The sequence below is a fragment of the Adiantum capillus-veneris genome, chromosome 8, assembly GCF_014529385.1.
Source record: "Adiantum capillus-veneris isolate H3 chromosome 8, ASM1452938v2, whole genome shotgun sequence".
In the NCBI taxonomy this organism is placed as follows: domain Eukaryota; kingdom Viridiplantae; phylum Streptophyta; class Polypodiopsida; order Polypodiales; family Pteridaceae; genus Adiantum; species Adiantum capillus-veneris.
The window spans coordinates 115,121,714-115,144,640 of record NC_140938.1 but is presented as its reverse complement, the minus strand read 5'-3'; the positions used below and the strand labels follow the sequence as shown (position 1 = coordinate 115,144,640).

Sequence of the window (22,927 nt, the reverse complement as noted above, 5' to 3'; positions counted from 1 at the left end):
CAGTCTAGATTTAGAAGTGATCTGGCACTTTTGTGAGTCTATTCGTAGATCGTGCATGCCCTGTCACGTAGCATAGATGCATATCCTCTGGTTGCACACAACATGATTATCAGTATTCCCATCATAATCCATTAGAATCAGTTAGGGGAATTTTCCAGTGCATTTAGCCTATTTTTCCTATTTTTGGTATTTTTCACTTATTATTTTTAAGCGACTTTAGGTAGGGCAATTTTGCTAAGTTGATATATAAGCAAACCCAAGTTAGCACTAGATGGCAGAAGAGGTAGCAGGAGCTTCTCGCTCAACAGGCAACTTCTCAGCAGGAACCCCCATCCGCACCCTTGGCGTTTTTGGTCTCCATTCTCGCCACAGATACCCAGCGTTTTCCAGTTTTCATCATCGCCATCATGAGCAGATTGCATAGCGTTTTTGCATACCATCAGTAGTACCAGATTCCCAAGCGTTTTCAACCTCCCCATCATCGCCATGATCCCAGCTTGCTAGCGTTTTCACTAATGCTAGAAGAACAGCCAGCGTTTTTGGTTTCAGCCTTTTGGCAGTAGAAAGTCAGCGTTTTCAGCAGTGAAGGACAGCAGACAATTCAGCCCTAGTTGGTTGCAGACACACCCCATTTTCAGCGCTCGAAAACGCAGCCAAAGCAGTCATTTTCGGCCACCGAAACAGTCCAGAAATTGAGCAGTTAGAAGACCACAGATTTCAGCCCTAAAGTCGTCGTCGTCATCACCGTCGTCGTCATCGGCATAGTCCCAAGTTGCATCAGTCCATTGCATACGCATTGTACCACTTTGTGCAATCATAAGTAGACCACTCTCGCCGACGGGTGGGGCCTTCGGAGGAGGGTTTTACAATGTCTCTGGTGTCGTATCTCTCTTCTCTCTCTATCTCTCAGTCTCATATACTTGCACGCACAGTGTCCATTCACTTTGTTTGTGATCATAGCATTCTCTTATTAAGAACGGAAGGCTCTTCCTTCCATAAGGACGAAAAGGAACCTTGAGCACAGTTCGGAGCACTCATCTTGAGCAAAGCGCAAACAATCATTATGTTGCACCTAACAGATATCCTCTGGCAGACCATACAACTTATAAGCTGATCGACAAATAAAACCGGCAACTCATAGCATTGTCGACTTCGTTGGTATAAACTTCACCATTTTTGTAAGTGTATCGACCACAACCCAAATGGCGTCATTGCCATGACTAGTATTTGGCAAACCAACGATGAAGTCCATGGAAATACTGTGCCACTTGGCATCTGGGATTTCCAATGGATGTAGCTGGCTAGCTTTCTTAAGGCGCTCTGCCTTATTGACCTGACACTGAGTGCATCTCTTCACATAGCTCTCTATGTAAGAGCTCATCCTTGGCCAATAGAAATATCGCTTGGCCAAAGCCAAAGTTCTTTGGATGCCTGGGTGTCCAGCGGTAGGAACATGGTGGCATTTGAACAAAATCCTTTATCGAACCTCATCGATTTCCGGCACGCAGACTTTCCCATTCCTGAACAATAGTCCACCTCTAATGGAATATTAATCGCTGTCTCGTCTTTTCAGCACGACTCACTTGGGTCTTCGGACCACCCAAGCCTGTACACGAGTCATGCCCGTTTCGACCTCGTTCCTTATCTTGCCAAAATAGCCATCGAAACGACATAGCCCTCGGAGAGAGAGATAGAAATCCGTCGAGATTTCAACCATAGACAAGGTATTAACTGTAGGAATCTGGCCGAGTGCATCGGCAACTCGATTGTTGGATCCTTTTCTGTAACAGGTCTCAAAGTCAAACTCTTGCATAAGTTCAACCTATCTAGCCTTCGGGCCTCTGAGATCACCCTGATCACAAACATAGCGCAAGGAGTGATGATCTGTCCATGCAACAAACGAAGAGCCATACAAGTAATGTTGCCATTTCCTCAAGGCGTGGACGACGACCTAAAGCTCCTTCTCATACGTTGGATAATGCATCTCAGCGTCATAAAGTTTCTTACTTTCAAATGCAATAGGACGTCCATCTTGGTATAACGCCGCACCAATGGCATAATCACTAGCATCCGTTTCAACCACAAACGGTTTGCTACGATTCACAATGTGCAATATTGGCGCAGTAGTCACCAAGTGCTTTAATGTTCGAAAGCTCTTGTCGAGAAGCTCATTCCAGACCATAGGGGGGTTACCTTTACGGCATTGTTGCAAGAAACGTTCCCTCCAAGGAAACGTCAATAGGTAGAAACGTGAGGAAACGGCTACACCGAATCCAAGGAACCGTCGAGGGTAGAATAAGTGTAACAAACTTGGACACTCCAAGTCAAGAATCAACCGTGACAGCACCAAATAACCACTTCAAAACAATTCACAGATCACAATAGATTTGCACTGGCCCGATGGAGTTCCGTGCCTAGAGATATTGGCCCCAAAGACTGGCGCCCCTTTCGGTATTTCTTTTTATATTAATCAATCATCAAAGTACAAGAGAGCGGTTAGGGTTTCACTCTCAGACTCTGCGTCCAGATGCTTTGAGAAGTGAGGCCCTCACCACTAATTTAAAGGTTACAAGGGATGCCCAAAAGCAGAGCCCCAAAAGCTTTTAAAATCAAAAGCATCAGTTCTCTCTCTCTCTCAGAGATCAGTTCTCTCTCTCTCTCAGAGAGTCTTTTCTCTTTTTTTTAATAAAAAAAAGCAAAAGCAAAATTCGCGTCGCTCATCATTTTCCAAAAAAAAAAAAAATCCGCCTCCGCGATTTCCGGAATTTAGGGTTTTTGGCAAAAATTAGGGTTTGCAGGAATTTTAGGGTTTCTGGCAGAAATTAGGGTTTTTGCTGTCCGCCACGTCATCACTTTGTGACATACCCCCCTCTTGAAAGCATTGTAATCGACCGCGATTACGCCTACAAAATCGACAAAAGCCATAAACCGTCTTAGCAGACACTGACTGTTAGTACCTACGTACTAGGAACGCACATCTAGCACATGTACAAAATCGACAGTCACATCACACGACATCACAGGACATCACCAGACATCACAGGACATCACATGACATTCAACATTCATTCGGATCTTAGACCATGATTTATCGGCAATGTAGCTAGCAATCACATCTAGGTCCAATCGGGACCTCATCGATGTCCGATTGACTAACCCCTATTGCAACCATGTCTATTCGAGATCAATCATACCAAAATGCTGCAGTCATTTCGGCATCAGATCCTGCACTCACAAGAAGTCAAGAACAAATCAGTATCATTATTAGGAATTCCATTTCATAAAGTCATCCAGCAGAATACTGTCAGCTCTCAGTATCCCTGAAGCTCAAAGAGACATCAGTGACTTTAGTATCAAAATCGAGGCATCTGTTGACAAAGGAGCGGAGTAACTCCCCTCTTGTGCATCCCACTGCACCAGATCTTCGGCCAAGCTGAGTTTCTGGGTTCCGTTTGGAGTAGACTATGCTAAACCAAAACATCGAGGTAAAGTTTCACAATCCGAGGAGTATCTGCTAGGTCCTCCTCCTCAATCCACTTCGCATCAAATGCAGGAAAGTTCTTGAACTTAACCAAGAACCCGCCTTCGGACTTTACCCTTCTTCGTATCATTATGTGCCAAAATCTGTTCAGGAACAAGGATCTCCTCGTTTTTTTCCACTTTGGGTTGCTCATCAGGCTCCCCATCATCAGGCACATCACCCTTAACAGGTTTCAAGAGACTCACATGCAATGCGCTGTGAATCCTCCAAGTATCTGGCAGTTTCAATCGGAAGGAGACATCATTTATCTTGTTAGTAATCTGGAAAGGTCCGTAGTATCACATACTAAGCTTTGGAAAAAGCCTCTCCTTTCCCTTTTTCTTTCTTAGACGTGCCTTCTCAAAAGTAAGAGCACCCAATCATCCTTCTTCAGTTTCAAGTCGCGACGATGGTGATCCGTTGCCTTTTTCTGTCGTTCTTGAGACTTCTGTAAAGTCTCGCGAACCTTGGCAAAAGCCGTATCCAAATCTCGCGAATATTCATCCGCTTCAAATTTCTAATCTTTCGTGCTCAGGAAGGATGGAACCTTCGCAGCAGTTTCAACAATCTCTCATGGCGTCTTCCCCGTCGAAGAGTGTATCGTGTTATTGTAGGCAAATTCCACCAAAGGTAAGTTCTTTTCCCATTGAGTCTTCTAATGCGAGATACAAGACTTCAATAAATCTAAAATCACTGAATTGGCAATCTCAGATTGCCCGTCAGTCTGCAAGTGGAACGATGACGAGAATTGCAACCGCGTGCCAATGTTCTCCCAAATTGCCTTCCAAAACAAACTCATAAATCTGGGGTCTCTGCCGGAGACAATCGTCTCAGGCGTGCCATGTAATCGGAAAATCATCGTGACATTCTGTATTCTCGGGAGATAAAAAAAAATGAAATCCATTTCAATATTTTCCCAGGGGCAGGTGGGTATGGGTAAAGGCTGTAACAATCCCTGTGCCTTATGCATGTCAAACTTGACCTTCTGGCATACCAAGCAACTGCGCACAAACTCTTCCACATCCTTCTTCAGTCTCCGCCAAAAGAAATCTCTCTCTACCCCTTTCATGGTGGTAGCAATGCCGCGGTGACCCGTAAAAGGTGGACAGTGGCAATCAGTCATAACCTTTTTCCTCAACGGCTGTGTAACGCACAACATAGTCTTTTTCATCAAGTAGCCTTCTCAAAGGAAGTATCCAGCTACTGTCTCCCCATCCCGTATCCGTGTGAAAATATCCTCAAAATCTGTATCTGTGGCACATTGATCGACCATATCCTCGAAGCTCCTATGATGTATCGCGGAAATAGCCAGAACCAACGGTTTTCGAGACAAAGCATCTGCCACCACATTCTTCTGTCCCTGCACATGGACAATCTGGAAGTGGAATTGTGACAAGATGTTCACCCACCGCATCTGCTTTTCCGAAAGCTGCTTCTGTGACAAGAAGTAGCGCAAACTCTGATGGTCTGTAAAGACAGTAAAATCCGCTCCGAGTAGGTAATGCCGCCACTGAGTAAGAGCGTGGATAACCGCCAAAAGCTCTTTCCCATAGATCTGTGCTGTCATCTCCGGCCTAGAGAACAAACGGCTCTCGTAAGCTATGACATGGCCTTCTTGCATCAAGACCGTACCCAGACTACGACCACAAGCATCACAATATACTTCAAATGACTTCTGCAAGTCCAGCAAAGTCAAAATATGGTCCTGTAGTCAATTTCTCTTTCAATGTCTGAAAGGCAGTCACCTCTGTGGGTCCCCACGAAAAAGGTACTCCTTTCTGTGTCAAGGTATGCAAAGAGGAAGCAACCTCTGCAAACTTTCGTATGAACCGCCTGTAGTACGAACACAGTCCCAAGAAGCTTCTAGCTTCATGGACATTCCTCAAATCGGGCCAATCACGGATAGTCTCTATCTTGGCCGGATCCATTTGCACTCCTGCGGCTGACACAATGTGTCCCAAAAAGTGTATCTCTGGTAGGAAAAATTCACTTTTCTTAGCATTAATCACTAATGTGTGATCTCGTAATGCCTGAAAGACTTGAAGCAGATGATCTCTGTGTTCTGCCTCATTCTTGGAGAAAACAATGATGTCGTCAAAGAAAGTGCCAACAAATAGTCTGTACTCTCGAAAAATCCTGTCCATCATCCGGTTAAATGTCGCAGGAGCATTGGTCAAGCCAAAAGGCATCACCAAAAACTCAAATAACCCAAAAGTCGTCCGAAAAGCTGTCTTGTAGACATCTCCAGGTGCTATCTTGATCTGATGATATCCACTCTTCAAGTCAATCCTGCTAAAGCACGAGGATCCCTGTAACCTGTCGAGTATATCATCGATCCTAGGAATCGGAAATCTGTTCTTGATGGTGATTTCGTTGAGAGTGCTATAATCGATGCACATTCTCCAAGATCCGTCTTTCTTCAAAACCAACAACATTGGAGAGCAATACGGTGAAGTACTAGGCTGGACAAGACCCTTTTCCAAGAGGTCTTTCACTGAGTTCATAATCTTTTCATTTTGTACTCGGCTCACACGATAAGGTGGCCGATTCGGTGGCGTGCTTCCAGATATCAGATCAATGGTATGATCTTCAGGCCCTCTCAAAAGCAATCGGCATGAGCGTGGAGAAAAAAAAATCTTGGCGTTCTTTTCTTCAGGTCAAAACATATTCAACCTTTATCCATCGTTCAGTTCTCCCAAAAGAATGAGTAAGAAAAACTGAAGTTCATCAAGTACAATCTCTAAGCCCTTCATTTATCAAAGTCGCTTTCTCGGCCCGGTAGTCAACCACGGCGTAGTTCTTGTGGTACCAAGGGATCCTGAGTAGACGTCACTCGCGTGCCCTGAACACCCCTGTCATTGCAAACAAAGTTTGCCAATGCTCGGTGTAATGGCAACATCCCATCCGGGTGCCAGTGGAACTACCTCCGCCTGTGGCGTCAGTCTGTCGGGCGTAGTTCCAAATCGAGCCGCCAATTCCAAGTGAAAAGAAGTTGGCCTTGGCTCCTTCAAAAGAGCTTCCTGATCCTTCACTTTGCCCCGAAAGCGGCAAAGTTTGTACTTTCATTCATTAGATTCGGTGTAGGTCCCCCGCCATGTGGTACCAGTTCTTCTTTTCTATCTGCCTTTTCTCCCACATTCCTCAGCTGCTCTCGAATTCTCAGGCCTGTCGTCGTCTTTATCATTCTGTTCTTTCTGTGCCTTTTTAAGGGCACTTCGTGGAGATATGTCCATGTTCCCCGCATCCAAAGCACTTCCCCTCTCTGATGAAGCGAGCTCTCTCCTCAGGAGTAAGCTTGGGTTGTGCATCCTTTTTCTCTGGCTTGCTCTTTTTCTTTCTACTTTCATTCCCAGAAGTCTGTTCGGCTCGTTGTGTCATGGCCTTATCTGTGGGGTAGGTCAGACTGCCAGAGTGAATGGCAAAGCCCCGCTTCGCATGACTCATCAACTCCTGAATAGAAGCTGACTTCTGTTCCAAGCAGTGATCTCGGATCTCTGTAGGTAGACCCAAGGTAAACCGCTCAATCTGTTCTCTGAACGAGATCTTCTTGAATGAAGAGGCGGGTAGAAAAGAGCTCCAGAATCTTTCACAGTAAGAATTCATTGTATCGCTCTTGGTCGTCCGGAGATGGTTCCAAGCAGCTCGTATATCTCGCTCAAACTCTTGAGTCAACCAAGAAGAAATAAAAAGCCTCTTGAATTTCAACCATGTAAGCGGCACAGTCTTGCTTAATAGAAGCGTGGACCACCAAGTGCGAGCATTCCCCTTAAAATAAGAGGCAGCTCTCCGAATCTTGGAGTGCTCTGAATAGCGTCCTCCCGCGAAAGCGATGTCAAACTGCTGAATAAAAGACAAAGCCTTCGAAGCATCTGAGTATCCTGAAAAGTATCAAACTTGATCGAGTGGCCACCTTCCTTAAACTCTCGGACTTTCTTGCTTTTATCTTCGAGAAAGTCATACTGGTTGGCTTTGTAAAAATTCTTCTTGTTCGCATAAAACTTTCCGTCATCGGAATCTGAGCTGTTTGTAGACGAGTCCTCAGTAGAACTGTCAGTCTCTGGGCGAGATGTAGCCTTCTTTGCCTTTTTCTTGCCCTTTCCGAAGCTTTGTGTCTTGCTTCGCTTTTTGCTTTTTCTGTCTTCTTCGCTCTAATCCGAGGAGCTAGAAGAACTGTCAGAAGAAGAAGAAGAAGAACTGGGTAGGTCTTCAAACTTGAACACGCTTCTTCCGTTTCTTTGCCTTGTCAAATGTCAACCGACGACCCAAATATCCCGGGAAGTCAGTGCCTTTCTTTTGCTTTTTGCCGTGCTTTTTGGCTTTCTTTTGCGTGTCAAAAAGCTGAGCAATCCTTGCATCAACCACGTTCTCCAGTTCCTTCTCCGTATATTTCTTGGAGGCAGAAGGTTTCTTGAGAGCGGGTTTCGGGAGTGGTGTTGTGGTTCTCTGCCACTCCATCTGTACCTCTTTCAAAGAGGTCTGGTTTATATATTTTGCCATCTTCGGATCCTTGGCAAAATTGAGCATCATCTTTGTTGCATCACCAATCAATTGACGACGCTCCATCTCTCTTTGCTCCGCCTGAGTAGGCCGAGGCGGGCCATACTCTCTGTCTGAATCTTCGTTGTGATCCCAGCCCGCATCTCCAGATGCAGAGGGAGTCGACTGATCATTGCCTGAAGCCATAGGTGCCGCGGAAAAAAATTTTCAAGGAACAGATTTCCCGTAAAAGAGAAATCGGCCGTGCTCTGATACCACTGTAACAAACTTGGACACTCCAAGTCAAGAATCAACCGTGACAGCACCAAATAACCACTTCAAAACAATTCACAGATCACAATAGATTTGCACTGGCTCGGTGGAGTTCCGTGCCTAGAGATATTGGCCCCAAAGACTGGCGCGATTTCCGGAATTTAGGGTTTTTGGCAAAAATTAGGGTTTGTAGGAATTTTAGGGTTTCTGGCAGAAATTAGGGTTTCTGCTGTCCGCCACGTCATCACTTTGTGACAATAAGTTTCTAGTAATGCATAGTTCTCAATGAAATGTAAATTATTGACTTATTAAATAACTTACTACTTTCTTGATTGAATTGGCCTTTTGAAGACGTTTTACATCTCTCTCTCTCTCTCTCTCTCTCTCTCTCTCTCTCTCTCTCAGCCGTATGTGGTATCGCTCAGCCTCTCTATCTCAATCGTATGTGGTATTGATCAGGCGTATGTGGTATCACCCAAGCCACTCGCGCAGATTCAGCCCCACGTAAGTGGTGTTGCCCAGGCCATGCACGCAATTCACCCTTTAATTTCACCCAAACTAAAGCCACGTCGCTAAAAAAATGTCTCTAAAATTGGAGCCGTTTCACGAGCATGGCTGGGAAACGCTGAAACGGCGTTTCAACAAAGGCCTCTCACATTTCTCGCAACAGAGCTTTACGGTGAGGAATTGAAGTCTTTGGTCCTTTCACCCCTCCTTTTAAAAGTTGCGTAAGCGTAGCAACAACTTTGGAGTAGTCCTTGATAAATTTGCGAAAGAATCCTGTAAAGCCTGCAAAGGACTTTACTTGGCGCACATTCTTCAAAATGGGTCAATTTCGCACTTTATTTAACTTTTCAGGGTTGACGCGAATTCCATCGCGAGTAATGATGTGACCCAAATACAGAAGCTCTTTCTTGAAAAATTCACTCTTAGAAGCCTTAGCATAAAGCTTCTTAGTTATCAGTACTTCGAGACCAGCTCGTTAAATGCTCATGCAAACTTCGGCTGTAGATCAAGATGTCATCGAGAAATACAACAACGAAGGTGCCTAGAAACGGTCTCAGCAGATCATTCATTATCTGCTGAAACGTAGCTGGAGCATTGGTCAAACCAAAAGGCAAGACCAAAAACTCATAGTGACCATAATGCTTATGGGAACCCGTCTTGGGAACATCATCCAGTTTGATCCGTATTTGATGATAGCTTGATCGTAGGTCTATCTTCGTAAAATATAACGCTCCATGGAACCGATCTATGAGATCGTCCATACACAGGAGCGGATACTTATTCTTGACAAAGAGCTTATTCAAGCCCTTGTAATCCACGCAAAAGCGCATAGTGTTAATCTTCTTTCGAGAAAGCAACACAGACGCTCCCCAAGGGGATTTACTTGGCCGAACAAAACCTCTGTCGAGATAATCTTTCAGCTGCCGTTGAATCTCGTCCTCCTCGGTTTTACTAAACCGATAGGGTTGCTTTGAGAAGGGCTGACTACCAACCACCAACTCAATGCCATGATCTACTCCTCTCGAAGGCGGCAAGCCAGGAGGTAGATCATCAGGAAAAACATCCCTGAAGTCAGTCATGATTTCTCGGATAAGGTTGAATTCGTTGGAATCCCCAAGTTCAACAGAAGAACATGAAACATTTTTACGAAATCCAGTGACTGAAGTACCAAGCACTAATGAATCAAACCAAGCAGATGGTACACATTGATAAAAGTCAACATCAGAAGACTTTGTATCTTTATGCATTTTCAGAACAGTAACAACTGGTATTACAAAACCATCATTTACAGAAATCTGATTACAAAGCGACACAGATATATAAGGCATGTCTTGTCTAACAAAAACAAGAGAGTGATGTACATAGTCTATATACAATGAGTCTTGTTTATAATAAAACCATGGAATTTTTAAAATAACATCTGCTCTATCTAAGCGCATGATGTGGAAATCCAAGTTCTCTTTGTAATCAACTAGCTTGAGTGACAAATCTAGAACCATCTGCTAGCTTGAGTGACAAATCTGGAACCATCTGATTCCATGTATCTGTATCCTCGCCACGAGCCATCTTCACGCGATACTCATGGTCACTGTCCCGCGTCCGTAGGCTCAATTTCTGCACCCATTTTGCATCCTCAAGATTGTGTGAGCTTCCATTATCAAGGAGTATGGTCACGTCGTGACCATTGATCTTCCCAAGGAAACGGAGAAGATCATGCTTATTAAACACTTTGGTACTAAAAGTACAGTTAGTGCATGAATTGTGCGCTAAGTGATGGATTTCAACTTGAATAACATCAGAGTTACTTGAGATCTTGTGAATCTGAACCGAAAGACAACCTTGCGGCTTCTTGGTCTTCTTCTTGGGGCAATCCTTGATTTGGTGACCTCTCTGGCCACATCCAAAGCAAGCCCCTTTCTTCACTGCATCAACAACTGAAGCATTTTGGGCTTTCTTCTTCTCCTGAGAAGCTCTCGACAGTGATTTGGGCTTTTGCTAGAATCGAGGTCGCTTCCTCGAAACGCCCTCACCGGATTGGTGGTCTGTAGTTCTTTTCTTCTCATACTTCGCTTCATTTATCAAATGGAACGTCCTGGCCTTTGGCATTGCATCCTCGACGTTTGTTGGGGTTTTGTTCTTGATTAAAGCCCAACGGTAATCCTCATGTAATCCTAGCAGGTACATGTGCACAGCGTGCGTGGAATCCACCTTGCAGAATGTGAGCGCTTCTTTGAAATCTATCGTATACTTTTCAAAAGACAGAGCTTTCATCGAAAGACTCTGCAATTTGGCGTAAGCTTTCAAAGGATCCATTTTGGCGAAATCGTTCTTGAATTTCACACAAAAGTCAGCCTACGTCGTAGGCTTCTCTGTCATATCACGCCACCAGGTAAGCGCCTTGTTGCGCAAATAAAGAGGAATCGTCTGAATCCTCCGTTTGTCATGCTCCCATGGAGATCAAAATACGTGGTCCATTGATGAAGCCAATTATTTATTGCTAGTTCCGTATATTCCTTATCTTCTCCTGAGAAATTTGTGGTTTTGTACGTAATCGTGGCAGTTGGATCACCTTGTGAACGCCCAAAAGTAGTAACCCGTGTCTGTAGTTGCTGGAGATGGGTTTTGCCCTTGGAAATACGCGCAGTCATCGACTGAGCCGTATTTTCCAAAGCGGTGAAATAGGCGTTAAACCCCTGCACGGCCCCTTCGAGAGAGGTTTGAATGTTCGCGTTTTCCAGAGCGGTAACACTAGTCAAAGCTCTGGAAAGTATCTGTAATCCATGTGTACAGAGCATGCGCAGAATTTGAATGGTACTTGGCGCGTCGTCACGCTATGCATCCGAGCTGGAAGAATCCATGACAAATGCGTGAAAATCTAAAAATTTCATGCAAAACTGGATGTTTTCTGCACTTTTCGGTTGCGGAAAAATTGAACTCCGAGGAGCTCTACGCGTCAGCGTGAGCGTTCGGAGGCGAGCAGGTGATGGCGGGGACGCGGGAGTGCGAGCAGGTGAGAGAGGGAGGGCTCGGGAGAAACAGAGAGCTTGAAAGTGAATTCTCTGTAAAAAAGTCACTCTGTAAGTGATTTTTATGAACCAACAGGTTTCACACCACCTTTAAAAAAAATTCAAGGTGTCCACATGTAAAATGATCTTGTCATTTAATAAAATAAAAGGCAACCCATTTTGTAGCATTAAAAAAAAAACGCCCAGCGTTGGAAAGAAGCAGCGAAAAAAATTCGAGCAGGGATGCGCGTAGAGAGAGAAAGTACAACACGTGGCAAATCTGTCCCCGCTTATGTGCGTGTGCGGGCTTGTGCAAAGCACGCGACCACTTGCCCACGCTGGAGCCAACTCGGTCCTCCACGTTGGAAAAAAACTTGCTACTGCTCTGTCTTTCCATGCTTGCAGAGAAAGTGTTTCGTAGGAAATCCCTGCTACAAAGAGGGAGGTACCTCTCTCTCTCTCTCGGCTCCACACTGGAGACAACCAAGATGGAGAGAAGCAAATGCTCTCTCTCTCTCTCTCTCTCTCTCTCTCTCTCTCTCTCTCTCTCTCAGAGTTTACAGAAGCCGACGCTCTCTCCCTTTTCCTTTGTAAAATCTGATTTTAATACAAAAATTAGTCAAAACGCCTGCAGAGTATTCAAAATTAATGGTTTTGCCAATGCAAAATTGACAAATATATAAGTGAAAACCTGATTTTCATCAGAAAATCAGCAACATATCACCTGCACACAAGCTTATGAGAAGAAAAATGCACAATTTCGGCAATTAATTACTAAAAATTACGCTAAATCAAGGTTCCTTGACTCGAATCGATCCGTAGGTGTGCACACGGTCCTTCCTGCAGCCAAGCCGGTTTTGATACCATGAAATGTACATGTAGGTGGATCTGCCGGCTACACAGACCGCCTACGCGTCGGATGAACCACCCGACCATAGCTACCATCTGGCAGCTCCCCTGTGCTGGGGCCAGCGTTCGAGGACGTAGGCGTGCGCTTGTAAGATTGAGCGTCCCATACCATCCGGCCTCAGCGTCTCGAGGTGACCTCACACACTCCTAGCTTCGCGGGCTAACCACTGGCACTCTGCCATTGGGGGTCGATAACTGCAAATGAGGCCTTGGCCTCCTTTTTATAATAATGACCGGCCACACTAGCCGAGATTACACTACGTCCACTCGGACACTGGACGCCCATCCCGACGACGTCTAGGCTAGATTCCCTCTCCTGTAAGTGGGGCATAACAACTAGGCACCCTACAAATGATATGACATGCAGGGCATGCATTGGATTTCTACAACCGCGACACAATTTTTACCTCAGTATGTAGCATTACATTGTGGACCATGTGATCATGGCCACATCATATGGCATTATGCACCCCCACAATGGTTCCTTTTACACTCATCATACAAACCACCTTGATGTAGCCCACTTATGTACTTCCTTTGGGAGATAGGCCATTGTGCATCTCTAGAGGTCTCTTATGTATACAGAATACAACTCCCCTTTTCAGAGAGAGAGAGAGAGAGAGAGAGAGAGAGAGAGAGAGAGAGAGAGAGAGAGCCCAAATGTTGGAACTCTACAATGATCACAACATGCCAAAAGTACTGCCGGGCGGCGGGGGGGGGGGGGGGGGGGCTTTATAGTGCAATTGGTAAATTGCCCTACCTGCCTTAAAAAAAACCCTACAATCTCAAAAACTTGGTAAGATGCTAATAAACATGTCAACTCACTGAAAGTGACCTAGTACACATATTTAGTAGCAGAACTCTAGACAGTTAGAGACTCGGACCTCGGGAAACCCTAGGAACGGGGGTCCGCCAATCGTATTTGATTGAGAAGAAAGGACACTAAACTGATATTATATGGCATACACATGAGAGAGAGATGCTGCATTTAAATTTACATGCAAAATATCCATGTAATCTAAAGCATCTTGGTCCTTAAAGTTATCATATTCAGTTGGTAGAAAATACCTCAGATCAATTTGCATACGGTCTATCCAACTCAGTCCCACAAACCCAAACGCCTCTTCTAGCAACTCTTCCACCGTGTGCGAGTCCTTTTGTGATAGCATTTTGAGATGCTTGCTTCCTTGATGTTCGCCGAATACTGCAGATTTTTTCTTGAGTCTGATTAGATAGGATAGCATTTTGATAGGCGTTTTGATAGGGCGTCTAGTTTGTTGGATGACTGCCGCTTGCACCATTTTTGTGGGCCTTTTGATATGCTGCCAAAACTGTTAACCTTCACTGCTCACCAACTAGCTGTAGACAGCAGCGTTTTGAGATGCTTCTTGTTGGCTAGCTTGGATAGTGTTTTAGAACGCTGATGGATGTCTTTGCCTGCGCCACCAAGACTGTGTAGCCTAAAGGGCGTTTTGAGATGTCGTCTGCAGAGAGTGCCGAAATTGCCTAGCGGCACTACCTGTTAGCACTGCGTTTTGAGAAGCCGCCCCTTTGCAAGCTTGTCGCTGACAGTAGCGATACCAAGTAGGCCACGCCTTTGCAGCAGCGTGTTGATGGTGGATGCCAACGGGTGGATGCCATGGCAGCTTTGGGAGCGTGCAGAGGAAGAAGGAACGACGAGAGAGAGGGAGAGAGAAGCAGAGATCGGCAGCAATAAAGGAAAAACACATGCTTGTATTATATTACTCAAATCCTTTACAATATATATATATATAGAGGCTCACATTAGCAATGCGAACTCCACTAAACTGGAGGTATTAACCGCATGCCATAAGGGTGTTTTCCCACGGGCTTACACTTGACTGGACCACATCTGATATCCACACAGATGCCCCATTTAAAGATCCCGTTTGTCTTATGGTACTGTTTATATTCTCTCGCATGCCCTTGACATAATAATCACTGTCTTTCTTGTACTCTCATGAGCGGTTGAGGTGGTTAATAGAAATATTTATCCAGTTTAAAGAGAAAGAGAACATTTGAGTTTGGGTGCAGCCTGGATTAGCCCTAATTTTCAAAATAATCTGCTGCTGCTCCTGACAGAGACATCAAACCTGATAACCTGCTTCTTGATAAAAATGGACACATGAAACTCTCAGATTTTGGGCTCTGCAAGCCTCTTGACTATAGCAAGTTGCCACAGCTCCAAGAAAATGATTTGAGCGTGGAGGATAGGACTAGGGAAGCCAATAATATGGAAAGAGCAAGGAACAGTTCAGCTCCGAGACGGACACAACAAGAACAGTTGCTGCACTGGCAAAGAAACAGACGGATGCTGGTATGATCTTCCATTTAGATTTGCAAAAAGGGTGGTGAATAGTAGAAGGGTTTAGTTTCCAAGGTGACAATACTTACTTTTGCAAGATGTCTGCCCAACTTGCTTGTAGGCATTCTCTACTGTTGGCACACCAGACTACATTGCTCCAGAGGTTCTTTTAAAGAAAGGTTATGGTATGGAATGTGACTGGTAAGCTTTTATGCTCGTCTTGGTGTTTAAGAAAAGCTACTTTTTTTGACTAGTACACATTCCAGAGTCTTGTGCAAACTACTAGGGATTCTGTTGCAGGTGGTCCCTTGGAGCAATTATGTATGAAATGCTAGTAGGTTATCCGCCCTTCTATTCTGATGAACCAATGACAACATGTAGAAAGGTGCTTTGCCACCTTAAATGCTGTAGCCCATTATTTCTGTTTAAATTGGGAGGTCTCTCATGATGTCAATCTAAGTGTGTTCTCAATATTCTGTTCTAGTAGATTGTCAATTGGAGAAGTCATCTCAAGTTTCCGGATGAGGTAAAGCTATCTGCAGAGGCAAAGGGTTTGATCAGTAAGCTTCTTTGTGATGTGGAACACAGGCTGGGTACAAAAGGTGCTGATGAAATAAAGGTGTTTTTCATTGTCCCAGAAATCCAGATGTTGATATGTGTAGGTGAAAATATATGCGAAAGTTCACCTGCTTGTGCATTTTCCAGGTCCATCCCTGGTTTAAAGGTCTACCCTGGACTCGGCTTTACGAGATAGAGGCTGCTTTCAAGCCGGTGGTGAATGACGTATTGGATACTCAGAATTTTGAAAAATTCGAAGAGGTATTTTTTAAGGCATTTCATTGTGTATGGATTTTCGAGATTTGCAAGACTCTTCTCATATGGGAGAGATTGAAGAGGTGGCTAGCTCGACTTCTTGTCTTACCCAACATGTGGGTTTGTGCCCAACGTGGAAACCTAGTTTAGGTAATGTGCTGGGAGCATAGCTTTTTCCGGACCCGTCTGACTGGGGAACCATGCTACCTGCCTTGTCTGAGTCCGATTGAAGTATGATTGTGATTTACTCTTTATGAAGTACATTTACCGTGATCCCCTCTGTATCTCTGTCTGTCTGTTTGCCTCTATCTCATTTCAATAGATTATTCCAGCAGCATGCCAATTGACTTTCTACTGGGGATAACCTGGTTTTAAAACCCTCCACAACAAACTGCTGCTACTTTTGAACTAATAAGGTGGCAATCTGGATGTCTTCATGGTTGACCACCTTGTTCTGCGCACTCGATTCGTACGTACTGAGCCACTACTGTGTGTGTGTGCGTGCGCGTGCGCGGCATGCGTGGGTGGCTATATCTTCTACATTCTCTATTCAATGAAAAAGTATTTTTCCCGAAAAAAGAAGTGTGCGTGCGGCGTGCGTGCATTGTTGGGTTAATCATGTGACTTTTTGGGATTCTCTCTCCTTGTTTACGTTTGATTGTATGTGTACATGGCTATTTTAATTACATGGAAGGCTTAAGGAATCTAGCTATTTATCCACCTTGAGTGGTAGCTTAGTTGGGTATCTAGTGCCTTCGAAGCCTAGAGTCCTATGTTTGTGCTGTGCTTGTACCTTCTCCCTGTGAGTCAGTATATTCCTTCTGTCATAGCCTGGGTTTTTCTGCTTTGAGCTCATGAATTAAGAGGAAGAGGTCAAAATTGCCTTACATGATTCAACTTACCGTTTGCAATTTTGAACTAGAAGCTTTTGAAATGTGAAATACAGGCTGGAACACAGTCTGAACCTGCTTCGAAATCTGGACCATGGAGAAAGGTGCTCTCTCTCTCTCTCTCTCTCTCTCTCTCTCTCTCTCTCTCTCTCTCTCTCTCTCTCTCTCTCTCTCTCTCTCTCTCTCTCTCTCTCTCTCTCTCTCTCTCTCTCTCTCTCTCTCTCTCTCTCTCTCCCCACCCCAAAAAAAAAAGAAAAAAAGAAAAAAACCCCCCCCCTCCCCTTCTTTTCTTTCCCCGCAAAGGACCTTATTACAAGGTTTATGTCTTTCGATTTGTCTCATAAGCCAGTTTTTATGGCCTTCTGTAATCTTCATATCTTCTTCTCTTTGTGGGAAGTGGATTTCTGTGCTGTACTAAAATATGTTGAAGTCGAGGCTGTCATCTGAAAACATAAGCCAAATTCTAGCAAGGAACCTTGTTGCCTAAATGGGCTATAGCTGAACCTGAAGTTTATGAACGCATATGCTCTAACCCCAAGAAAAATTCCGCTCAAAAAATAACCTCTGATATCATATTGCAGAAAAAATAAGGCCTTCCAAGCTCCAAGTTAAATTAAATGTTTCATGGCCCCATCTATTTGACAAATCAAGCATTATATGATGCTCTGCCTCTATGTATGATGAGGAGGTTACTCAAGATTGAAGCAAAATGAGGATTGATACTGGCAAAACAACATCTCGTTTGGAAGAAAGTAGTTGCGCACGTGACATTTGATAAAGTAATAAGAGCTCGTTTCCATGCAAGTGGTGCAAAAGAAACAATGTGTGTAATACTCCTCTCCCAAGTGTTGTCTTATAGCCCAAATTGGGCCTCTAGAAGACGTTAATAAAATTACAGCGCAATGGGTCAGGCGATCAACACCTAGTTTTACTTATAGACGGAACCAAGTGGAGTATACAGATATGTACACTTACCTTGGGGTGGTTTTAGTGGCCCGATCTTCTCCATGAGGAGAGCAGCAGAGACTAGACTGACTAGAGCTTACGCAACCTTCGGAGGTTTGGAGAGGATGTATTCACAGGTTCAGTTCCAGGGGCCTCACACTAACCATTGCTTTTTGATACTCTGGTTGCCTCAACCATGCTATATGGAGTGCAGATATGGGGACCCTCAGTAGATCATCATAGTCGTCAGCATGGATATACAGATGGGTGGGGAGACATGGAGAGGCCAATTATCTCCATGATCTCCAGGATGATCAAGGCCAAGGCCTCGGTTCCCCATGTGATTATTTGAGTAGAGCTGGCTGCCCCTCCTCTGGTGGTGGAGGTGCTTACGATATCAGTGGCATTCACACACACCTTATGAGAGCTCCCACGAGATAGTTATTCTTGGTTGGCTATGGAGTCCTCACGGCACTTGACAGAGAGAGACATCATGTTGGTATGCCCAGATGGCAGCATGGTTTAAGCTACGTGGTTTCTCTATGGACAGGCCTCCCCCCTTTCAGTATTCTCTAGATGCACCTTCTCTCTCTCTGACACCGAGGGAGGTCACTAGTGACTAGACTTATATGACAGGATGTGTTTCAGTTGGATACCATGAGGACATGGATACAGCCTATACAGGAGCTGGGCACAAAGATGACTACATACAGAGAGCATTTTCTCCAACTCACAGATTATGGTTTCTTATCTAGGCTTGCCTACATGGACACTCACTTGTCCCATGGCTTACAATGTGCTTTTGGACAGATTCAGACATCACACCAGCTAGGGATTGAGACTGGCCAATTTTGAGGCATTTCAGCTGAGGCCAAGATGTGCCAGTTGTGTCGAAGACAGCCAGAGATAGAGCTCCACTATATGTCACTGTACAACATACTATGAGATACATTGCGGCTTTCACTACCTCTTTAGAGAGGGTTTTGGGCCTCTATCTAGAGTTATGAGATAGTAGGATCAAAGATGTCTTGTACTCTACCTACAACTACATCGAGCAGGGTTATTGAGAGAGAAGCTCACAGACGGGGAGTCTCACAAACGGGAGCGCACACGAATAATCAACAAGCTGAAAATAAATAATCTTTCAACTAAACAGAGTTAGGGAGAAGTTCGACACAGTATTTGGGGCTAGAAGATGGGCTCCCCCCCCCCCCCCCCCCCCCCCCCCCCTCCCAAAAGAGAATTCCTTTATTAGGGAGAATCTTTTTACAAGCACAAGAACCGGAGAAAACCCCTCCGTTCTAATTTTCAGACTCGATGGTCGTTCCTTTCCATGGGGGAAATTCGAGAGACGAGCTCTCAATCCTTTTTTTGTCTGTACTCGGAGTCGAGGCTCTGTAGACAATTTTCGAATTCCGTTCTCGGAATTCCCAAGCATAGGCCAAGGCCTTCTCGCTTTCTCCTTCGCGATGAAGTACTTGCAAATACACACAAACACTGGACAACAATTCGTATGGCGAATGCACAATAGATACCTGTCGCTCTTTGTGCGAGAAAAGCGACCTCGGTGCTTCGTAGTCTTGCAATCTCTTGCGTCTTCTTGCGGCAGAGTTTCCTCTTGCTGGCGTGGCAACCCCTCCTCTGAGAGAGGGTGTGTGATGCTTTTATAGTTCCCTGGCCATGACAGGAATAGCTGAGCGCTGGCTGCCCGTGTAGAGATCGCGGCATTTTTTTTTTTGTTTTTTTTTTTGGGCCAGAAGGAGAGAGACAAAAATTGCTGGTTGGTTTTTGCTGCTTTATTTTCCAACTGGCTGTCCACTTATTAAGTGGGCGGTCGACGTATTTTAAAAATGGTATGAATCTGTCCAAAAACTCAATAAAACCTTATAAGTTAAAAACAATGCTTTTACAACACTTCCCAAGCGTCCTTGGATGCAACCATATGCACAAATGCAATGCAGACATAGATTCCTCGCGACAAAGCGTCTGTTCTTCTCAGAACCCATCTTTATTCTTGTGCTGGTGTCTTTACATGTATTCCTTTTTCTAGTTCGGGTTTCCTGTCAGACCAACGAAATATTCGCTTTCCGATGCTCCCATCACCCCATCACGAGACGCATTAGGAATATTCGTTTCCCGGTCTCTCCTACTGAACTAACGGTACAACCCCTTCGCGATGCTTAATGTCACCCATCATATGACACATCAGAGTTGTTCTTTCCTGATGGTTTTTTAATAATTCCAGTAGATCATAGTTCCTAACCGTTCCGTTTAAGTGCACATATCTAAATATCCTAATTTCAATAAAAAGAAATTGCTCGAGAAAATAGGAAAGTAAAACTAAGAAAATAGTCCATTTAGCAACTGGGAGACACACCTAGAGACAAATCACGGTGTTCTTTCATCCAGAGATTGAGCAGAGACGAGAGCAGGGAGAGAGGAGGGATACAGGGCATATGAGTGGCAGAGTTATATTGAATGATCGAGCAGCAGAGCTGGGCAGATCTAGGAGGCTCAGGATGATGAGGGAATGCTCCCATCGCCGGAGGAGGTTACAACTTGTAGCAGAGGATCAGATCTTTCTTGGAAGACATAGGAGACGCCTTGTGCAGACTCTCGCCATGGAGGACATTGACACAATCATGCATCGACCGATGCGAGCCATCTCCGGAGTGGTGTAGTTGGATACCATTTATCCACCTTTTTGTATCTTTTCTTTGAGATACACACCCACCTTTTGTATAGGTACTCTGAGGCTCTTTGATACCCACCTTTTACAGCTCTAGAAGTGTTTCTATTTAGTTAGTTTCTTTCTTTTTATCCAGACCTTGTATCAGAATCACCATGATGTAACTCTTTGGTCTCATACCTCATTTTGGCTTTTAGAAGACGTTAATATAACTTTTCATTAAAGTATCTCTTCTTCTTTTGTACCCAAACATGGTATCAGATTCATCAGTTTGTAATGGATTGGTCTCATAGGTCATTTTGGCCTTTTGAAGACGTCAATATATCATTTCATTTCATGTCATTTTTCTCTCTGCTTGCTGGTTTTGTTACTTGTTATGAATGAGTCTGAAAACTTCTTAGAGTCTGGGGATTTTGATAAATCAGTTCTGTTAACCTGATTCTTTGGCATGACCTAATTGCTTTTTTGGCTTCTCTTCTAGATGCTCCCATCCAAAGATGTCAATTTTGTAGGGTATACCTATAAAAACTTTGAGATTGTCCATGATGCCCAAATTCCTGGTGTCGGTAAGTATCTTTTTTCCTTCTGTTTTTTCTGGTCTTTTTTTGAATTGTTTCACTGATTGAATTGTTGTTAAACATGACAGCGGAATTACGAAAGAAAGGAAAACAAAAGAGACCTTCCATTAAAAGTTTATTCGGTAAGTTGCTCATGTATATTTTCTCTTTTTGGTAAGTCGTCATTTGTTGGTTTCCTAATTGTAAAGCAAGATAAGAACACTTAAGCACACTGTACCTGCACTAAAGTGTCCTGGGGCGGTCACTTTTCAAAACAAGTACCAAATCACATGGGTTAACCAGAGAGGATTATATATGTACCCCAAAATGTATACATAAATAAGAGAGCAGTGAGTGTGTTTAAAAGACACCTGTAATGTAAATAAAGCATGTGTACAGAAGTATTATGGCTTATTTTAAGTTAAATCCACTGCTTATGGCATGCCTTTCACAATGCATTTTTGCATGCAATGCATAGTAACTTGTATGTCTTCTTGCTGTTTTGTGAAGAAACGACCACCGGTAGTAATCAACAAGTCCAAGGGAGCTTTCTGAACATGCTACCTACTCAATACGAAGTAAATGAGAGTCCAGAGCCATCTCCGCCAGGCAGCATCGCCTCCCCTTCTCGCCTTTGTTTATTCCAACCACAGGTGACTGTTCATCCCAGGTAATCAAGGGGACTGTTGTCATTATGGGTGTGGGCCGGTATTCTTGTGTTTATATGTGCCATGCAAGCTTTGGGTTATCTAAATGGATTCAACCAAGTTTGTTCAATATATTCTTTCTGATAATGTTGATCATCAAAGCTGGTTGTATAAGGACCATGACCTTCTCTCTCTCTCTCTCTCTCTCTCTCTCTCTCTCTCTCTCTCTCTCTCTGTGAGTTTCAAGTCTTAGGTTCACGGATAGATCTTTTGAGGTTTCTCAGGATTATTTGTATGAGGTTAAAAACTTATTTTCTCTCCTCTCTCTCTCTCTCTCTCTCTCTCTCTCTCTCAGTTTTGGTAGCTTGATCCGCAGAGTTGTGAGTTATAAACAACATTCACTCGACAAGACGCTACATCTAATGAATAACCGCATTTTGTCAATGACAATGTCAGTGCTAATTGCAAAGCCTCAACAATGAGAATCAATTTGCACACCCTAGTGCCCTCCTACCTGCCATAAAATGCAGTGCTCCATTGAAAATATTGAAATTTATTTGCCGTCGTCATGATAATCACAGGGCAGCTACAAATTGATGCTGCATGCAATGAATGGCCATCCATTTTAGAATGCACCTCACAGTTTTTGTGGATAACAATTAAGCAACCGGATTGCAAAAAGTCACAGTTGCGATGATGTGCAGAAGTCAAACCAGTGCGCAAAGGACGCTTAAGTCAGGTGGCTGTGTAAAATGATGTTTGATTTGGCAGGAAACTTTGGACTAAAAGGCTTGGATGACTGACAAGGCCGAGTATCACAATGTTTTTCACATGGACTTTTAACGAAGTAGGCTTCTTGTGCTACTTAGGGATGGTTGTGCTGGTCTTCCCTTCCCCTTTCATATAGGATGTAACTTCTTGCATCCTAGCCTCCCATCCTCCGTTTACCACAGGACCCCATTTTGTTAGTTCATAGTTTTGACCTTTCCTGATAGATGGGCACACGTGCATTTGTTCTCTCTCACAGGCGGGCCTTGGCTTCTAATAGACGGAAAAGATCTCTCTCTCTCTCTCTCTCTCTCTCTTTACATTGGCCACAATTTTGTGATTTTGCCTGGCATATCAGAGCTGTATCTCAAGCGCAGTACTTTGAACATTGGTCACAATTTCTTTATTTGACAGAATGTTTGCATAGCATATTAAACTTCTAAAGGGGTGTGTTGTGGTGTGTGTGTGTGTGTGTGTGTGTGTGTGTGTGTGTGAGAGAGAGAGAGAGAGAGAGAGAGAGAGAGAGAGAGCCGTTTCGATTGTAGTTGGTTGCGGGGATTGCCTACCTTTTGGAGGTTGTTGGCATCCTCTCTTCCTTAGAT

The 22,927-nt window shown here is 44.1% G+C and overlaps 1 protein-coding gene across 2 annotated transcripts in view; it reads left to right on the top strand.

Moving 5' to 3' along the window:
• The window catches only part of LOC147452809 (uncharacterized), a 70,308-nt gene extending 48,430 nt beyond the window's left edge, over positions 1 to 21,878 (top strand). Inside the window, exons 5-13 of one of the 2 annotated variants that reach the window (XM_086518380.1) lie at positions 14,794 to 15,028; positions 15,138 to 15,217; positions 15,317 to 15,401; positions 15,504 to 15,635; positions 15,722 to 15,835; positions 16,755 to 16,823; positions 20,835 to 20,919; positions 21,000 to 21,053; positions 21,421 to 21,878. In XM_086518380.1, coding sequence (XP_086374506.1) covers positions 14,794 to 15,028; positions 15,138 to 15,217; positions 15,317 to 15,401; positions 15,504 to 15,635; positions 15,722 to 15,835; positions 16,755 to 16,823; positions 20,835 to 20,919; positions 21,000 to 21,053; positions 21,421 to 21,584 — 1,018 coding nt within the window. In that variant the 3' untranslated portion in view covers positions 21,585 to 21,878. The remainder of the gene's footprint in view (positions 1 to 14,793; positions 15,029 to 15,137; positions 15,218 to 15,316; positions 15,402 to 15,503; positions 15,636 to 15,721; positions 15,836 to 16,754; positions 16,824 to 20,834; positions 20,920 to 20,999; positions 21,054 to 21,420) is intronic. The other variant, XM_086518381.1, reaches the window with a different exon arrangement.
• Positions 21,879 to 22,927: the final 1,049 nt, after the last annotated feature.